The following is a 6,841-nucleotide window of genomic DNA, read 5'->3' on the forward strand; positions in this document are numbered from 1 at the left end:
ATTGTGTTGATTCTTTTTAAAGCTATAATAACACGGAAAAAAAAATTAAAACCACTCATTTTTGTTTTATACTACCTTTTTTCATGTACGAGGTTCCCAGCTTATTCTTCTAACATCTGTTTAATCGAAGAGAATTCCTGACATTGTAGGGCAGGTCGTGTTAAAAAAAAAGTCATCTACTATCCATTACATCAGAAAAGTTTTCTCAACATTGGGCGACTAAAGTGAAACAGAGAAATGGTTCTTTGAGGCAGGTGTAAGTTGCAAGTTGTTGCCTCTTAACTCCTGAGGTCAAACTATTTGTGTTGATCGAAACAACCTCATCTGTCCTCGCTGGTTAACTTCACAGTAAAAAAATGTTGTTAACTTGAACATTTTAAATGTATGATAATAAAATGTAAATTCCTGGCTTAGACTTTACTCACTGAAAACCCACCATCCTTTCAAAAACCATAGAACTGGCATCCCTTAGTATAGTTTGGGTTCTCTTTTAGTCCATCATCACTTACCTATTAAATTATGTCCCAGGTAGGTTGGATAACTACATGATACTTGCATTAGAAGACCTGCCTGTTGGCAGCTACATTTATATTTTCATGTTCATGTCCAGGCTACTCATTTTCACTTGTGAGTGGACCCTGGCAGATTTTTCCCTTCTAAATTTTGTTGACCTCTGAAAGAGAAAAATTCCCCTCTCCTGTCCTCATGGGTGTGAAATTCTTTCTTCTGTCCAGGTGGTGAGGCTTTAGTTATAAGGATGTAACCTTTTACCTCCTGTCCAGTTTCTTTCCCATGCACTCAGAGGCCTGTTGGGCAGTTTGCCCTTAAAAGTCACTCCAGCAGCCGTGGAGCCCCTAGGATGAGGACTAGATCGTGCCCAGGCCTCCTGGAGGCTGAGCAGCCCCATTTCCTCCCCCTCCCTTCTGTCACTGGGTCACTTTCCCCGTCTGTCGGTCTGTCAGACCGCTGTACTCTCACTCCTCTCCTTCCCAACCTTTGTGAACTACAGTGGCTCAGCATCCCGATGATGCTGACGGAGCCCACGGTTTGTCTGTTCTGAGGAAACTGAGGCTGTCACCCAGCCTTCCTGCTCACGGCGTGTGTGGCAGGGGCAGTGGGGGTGCAGGGCCTGCCACCTCTCCCCTTGGGGTTGGCATCTGTGCTCTTTAACGTTTCAGCACCCCAGACCTGTCTGATGGCATATCTGTCCCCCTCCTTTCTCATCCCAGGAAGGCAGGTAGGAGATGGAGAGAGTTCCAGCTTGCCTCCTAAATAAATAAAATCAGTGAAAATTCCCAGCGCCCCACAGTCAGCGCATCCCTCCTTCCTCCCCGCACCCAGCCCCTGCATCAAAACACATCTGGTTAGGGGGCCTCTCCCTCCAATATCACCCCTTCCTCAGCAGGCATAAGAGCCTGGGCTTGAATTTTGGCTCTGTCATTTGTTACGGTTGTGTGAAACCTCAGGTAAGTTGCTTAATCATTTTGAGCCTCAGTTTTCTCACCTGTGAAATGGAAATAGTTACCATCATCATAGACATGCTGAAGATCATTGTGAGACTATAGTCAGGAGGGCTCTGCTTGGCCCTTTGTAAGGGCTCAAAAACAGCTGTTAACTTTTTGGTGATAGTTGGCCTCTGGAGCCTGTTTTCCTTTCTACTAATAAACTGCCCAGTTTTAATTTCCCTGTTTTACCCTGGATAGTAATGTTGGGGGTGAGGCTGGAAGAAAGGAAAGCATGCCATGGGCTTTGTCTCCTCTGCTCCTCCTGCCACCTCCTTTCCCTGTCCTGGCCTGGCCCTCCTGTTTGATCAGGAGCAAGGCTGTCCAACCTCCCACAAGCAGAGAAGGATCCTTGGCTGTGCTCTGGCTGTGCATTCAGCCCTCTTGGAACAGGCGTTTTCAGCCAGTGTTTCCTAGCAGGCTCTGGATATCTTCTCCCTCCCCACCTTGTAGGTCCCTCTCTCATTTCAAAAGCCCTCCCAGGACTTCACGATGAAACACTTCCACCCTGGGCAAATCGTTTTCATTGAATTCTCCAGTTCACTGTCTCCAGCGCTGAAGAGAGACATTTTAATTAATTACAGTCCCCGTGGGCTCAGGGATCAATAGCAGTAAAGAGCCGTGGGATGAATTCCTAGCCTCTGCTCTGTTTCCAGCTCTCTCATTGACCTTGCACCACTTGTTCCAGCCCCCTGGGTCTCGGTTTACACCCTTCTAAAATGGGAGTGCTTTTTTTCCTGGAGCACTGGGCGCCTCCAAAAAGGTGTGGTGAACGGAGGCTTGTAAACTGTAGAGTGCAGGCCACAAATAAATGATTACTGAGATTGTATTTATAGTTGTATCAAGGATGATTCTCTTCTGAGCCATTTCTAGAACTTTTTGGCTTTTGCTTCTTGATACCTCAAGCCCAACTGGCAGTTTTCTGAGCCTGAGAGAAGCAAGCAGCCCAGGCAGAATAAGTCAGGCAGGTGTGTAGTCAGGGTCCTGCTCTCCCAGCCCTGAGTTTCTCCTACAGGGAAGAGCAATCCTATAGTGGGACCTGGAATAAGAAGCCAAAGTCTGGGATTTTCCTGAGAGTCCTGGTCCCTGACCATTCTGACCATCCATGGTCACTGGCACCGAGCCTTCACAGTCACTAGCAAAAGCCTCTTCTTCCTGCACTGTATTCTACACACAGCAGCCAGGGTGATCTTTCTGACGATGTTCAAGTCTGGTCCTGTCCCTAAGCCTGCTCTGAGCGCTCCCACGGCTTCCCACAGTCTTCAGGATAAAATCCCCAGTTCTTGGTGTGGCGACCCAGGCCCTGCATCACCTGGCCCTGTCAGCTTCTCCAGTCACTGTCTCCTGCTCTCCCTCCCCCGACTCCCTGGGATCCAGCATAGCCCACCCAGTTCCCAGACACACGTCCGCACCTAGCCCCCAGGCCTTGGACATGCTGCTGATTGGAAATTCCCCTGGCGGGTCCTCCACGTGTTTCAGGTCTTTGCTGAGATGTCGCTTCTCCCAGCAGACTTCCCTGACCTCCCTGTTTTCCTCAGTCTGGGTAGGTTCCCTGACAGTCTGTGCTGGTAGATGTTGTGGCCCCATCTGTATCCCAGGACAGTCATCCCTTTCCTTGACAGTTTCCTTTCCCCTTGCCTATCCCCTCCTACCATGCATGAGTATGAGTCCCTTGAGGGTTGTGCCTGTGTGACTTGTTGACTGCCATGACCCCGGCCCCTGGTGTGCCTCCTGCCACAGAGTGCATGCCAAATGGTTGAGTCAAGAGTCAACTTAGAATGTGACCATTGGATGAGAAATCTGGAGGAACAGGATCCCCTGGCCACTTGTCCGGCTCCATCTTCCTGACCCACTCCAGCCCAGATGTGGAATTTCTGTGGGTGTGCCAGAAATCCGCATGTTTAACAAAGCACACACCCAGGTGCTTCTGATGCAAGTTTGAGGTCCTCCCAGTGATCTGGTCCAAGCCTTGCATTTTGCAAAACAGGAAAGTGAGATCCAGAGACAGGATCTCAGTCCCCACCCCAGCCCTCCCTTGTCTCTCTCTGTTTCTCTCTCTCACACACACACACACAATTTCTATGAGCTGAAGTAGGTCCAGTACGTTTTTCACTCCCAAAATGCGATCTTCAGGAAAGCCATGGGAAGCACACGAGAGGGAATTTTTGTCTTTTGTCCCTGTTCTTGCCTTAGATCTGAACTAAGAACATGTGTACACCCATGGCGGATTCATGTTGATTTATGGCAAAACCCATACAATATTGTAAAGTAATTAGCCTCTAATTAAAATAAGTAAATTTAAAAAAATGGGAAAACTTGGCGTGTTTTTATTTTCTTTCCATAAAAAGTACTTACCTCAGAATATGGACTACTTATTTTTAAAATTTGAAACAATTACTTTCACTCAAAGATGTGTGTAATTTTTTAAAGACATAGGAAATCCCTGAGGTTTCATTTTTCCTGTTCAGAAGTGATTTGTAAGAGAGTACAGATTATCCTGCCTGATGACATGGCATCTATTTTTATCCATGTGGGCATGCTGAGAGTGAACTGGGAGGACATATCTACTGTTGCTTAGAGTACCCAGTGACGCTGCCTCTCTTTAGAGCTCACTAGAGAGAAGCCGTGTAGCAGCAACATGTGTTTGTAATTCACTCGACCAGCTCATTAGGACAAAACGGGGAGGAAGACTCCACCACGTGGGACAGATAAAGTGGAGCGTGTTCAGAGGAAAGCCCTGGAGACACCAGGGAATGAGGAAGGGATAAAGAAGCTGGGCTTTCAGATTTTCATAAAAGAAACTGAGCCCGTAAATGCCTGAAGGGCTGGGATGGAGGGAGAGGGCATGAAAGAAAGCAGAGCCCCGGCCGAGGGTGGGAAAGTCCTCCCACTGAGGATCGGGAAGGACTTTCCAGTGTCCTCAAAAGTAATGAGTTTTCTCATCAAGAGAAATTTTCCAGGCTGGGGCTGTCTTACAGGCCTGTCACAGAGTATCTTGGCTGAGGGCTGGTCTGGACTAGATTAAGTCCAAGTCCGCTTCTTGCTGACTTGAGAGCAGATCCACTGCTCACAGATCCACTCAGAGAGCACAGTGAGGGGAGGGTTCCCAGGTGGAGGCTGTGGGCCAGTGAGAAGGGGGCTCATTCTTCAGCTCCAGCTGATTGCTTAGGAATGTGAGCCCCATGAGGCCAGATCTTCAGGTTTTTCAGGAAAAGACAGACGTCTAGATTTTTTAGATGGACTCTCCTAAGTTCTAAATATCGTGTGAGCCAAATAAAGCAATCTGTGCCTGCTGGGTCTGGACCATGCCTTGTCAGTGTGACCCCTCTGTTCCAGGATTCTCAGAGTTAAATGAAGTTCAATCTTTGGGGGACAGGTGGGTGTGAATTGAATGAGGAGAATAGGGTAAGGACTGTCTCTCCAGCCAGCAGATGGGGAAACCAGGACACCTGGAGCTTAAGGGGCTTCCAGAGAGACCTAGGGCAGGGTAGTAAAGTTGAGGACTAGAATTGGGTGAGGCAGGGTGAATGGGCACAGTGAGGAGTGCAGTTTCCTGTCTTGCCTATTCTGATGTTTCACTTATAAGCTTTTCTCTTAAAATAACATTTGATGAAGGGAGTACTGGGAAGGTGACTAATTCCTAAGGGTAGAGCTGGAGCAGGGAATCCAGCCTCCCAAGTGGCCCTTTCCTTCTCCATCCTGCATCCTCCACCGGCACCACACGCTTTAAGTTGATGGTGAGTGGCCCCCCCTGGTGCCCCCTGGGGTTGTGCTGTGCTCAGTCTGCACATTTGTGCCTGGAGCCAAGTGGAAACTGCTTCTCCTCTCCCTCAAGGATCTGTGTCTTTAGGCTTCCGGCCAAGGCTGAAATCTCCATTATAACTGCTTTTGGGTGAAGGCATCGGGGTACCCAAATATCTCTTTCGAAACACACGCAGGAAAAGAAGAAAGGCCACAGGAATGCAACCTGACATCTGTCTCAGGTTCCAAGTATTGGATTGCCAGGGACTTGGGCACCAAATAAATTAGCTTTGCCATGAAGCCAACCTCAAAAAGCCAGTCATATCCAAACCACATTTATGGTGCTCCCCGCTGCAATCCAAGGCCTGTCTGCCTCACTTCCTGCCTGTCTTTATGCTGAGACAGCACTTTAAGGGGCGGCTTTCAGACCAGCTTCAGGCTTTGCTCACTTGGCCAGTGAGTGACTGGCTTGCTTTATTTTGTTGTTCTTGTCTTTGTTTTAAGTATCAGTACTTTTTTCATACAAGTTTGTTGTATGAAGTACAGTAAACTGCCCACTTTAAAAAGTGTATCATTTGATCAGTTTTAACATACATATATGTGAAACAATCCCCACAATCATAATAAACATTTCTAGCATCCCCCAACAGCTTCTCTGCATTTTTCTAACCTGTCTCTCCCTCTATCTCCATGCAATCACTGACCTGCTTTCTTTCTCTCCAGATGAGCCTGCTTTTTCTAGAAATTTATGTAGAAGGACTTATACAGTTTGTGTTCCTTTTGCCTGGTGTTGTGTTTTTTTTTCTTTGCTTTTTACTAAGCATGATGATACGGAGATTCATCCATGTTCTTGTGTGTATTCATGGCTTGTTCCTTTGTATTACTGAGTAGTTTTCCAGTGCACATTATCATTTGTTTAGTCTATTCACCTGTAGAGAGACATTTGAGTTGTTTCTAGCTTTTGACTATTATAAATCTAGCTCTTTTGGTTTTTTGGGGGGAGGGGCTTGTTTTTTTTATTTTGATTAATTTTTATTAGAGTATAGTTGCTTTACAGTGTTGTATTAGTCTCTGCGGCACAGCAAAGTGAATCAGCTACATGTATACATATATCCCCTCTTTTTTGACTTCCTTCCCATTTAGGTCACTACAGAATATTGAGTAACATTCCCTCAGCTGTATAGGAGATTCTCATTAGTTACCTATTTTATGCAAAATATCAATAACGTATATATGTCAATCCCAGTCTCCCCATTCATCCCATCCCCACCCAAATCTAGCTCTTTTGAACATTTGTGTACTTTGTGTGGATATGTATTTTGTTTTCTTGAGTAAATACCTACAAAAGCAATAGAATGACTATGTGATGTGGCAGGTGTATGTTTAATTTGTTAAAAAAAAAAGCTCCCAAATAGTTTTCCAAGTAGTTGTCCCATTTTCCATTCCCACATCACTGTATGAGAGTTCTAGTTGCTCAGCATCCTTGACGGCACCTGGAATAGTAGGTCTTTAATTTCAGTTCTTCTCGTGGTTGTGAAGAAATGAAATATACTTTTCTCACGTGTAATTTGCTTGCTTTCGTGAGGAACTTTTCTTCA

At 46.2% G+C, this 6,841-nt stretch overlaps 1 protein-coding gene across 2 annotated transcripts in view; it reads left to right on the forward strand.

The window, feature by feature from the left end:
- The window catches only part of GALNT10 (polypeptide N-acetylgalactosaminyltransferase 10), a 229,680-nt gene that overhangs the window by 26,660 nt on the left and 196,179 nt on the right, over positions 1–6,841 (forward strand). Inside the window, exon 1 of one of the 2 annotated variants that reach the window (XM_086412571.1) lies at positions 5,221–5,239. The exons of the other annotated variant lie outside the window; for it this stretch is intronic. Within the exon in view, the coding sequence (XP_086268697.1) occupies positions 5,237–5,239 (3 nt within the window). The 5' untranslated portion in view covers positions 5,221–5,236. Of the gene's footprint in view, positions 1–5,220; positions 5,240–6,841 lie in introns of those variants that run through there. 2 annotated transcript variants of the gene reach the window in all.

Source organism: Bos grunniens, chromosome 7 (genome assembly GCF_055505025.1).
Source record: "Bos grunniens cultivar Pamir isolate PY7600 chromosome 7, Bosgru_T2T1.0, whole genome shotgun sequence".
Classification (NCBI taxonomy): domain Eukaryota; kingdom Metazoa; phylum Chordata; class Mammalia; order Artiodactyla; family Bovidae; genus Bos; species Bos grunniens.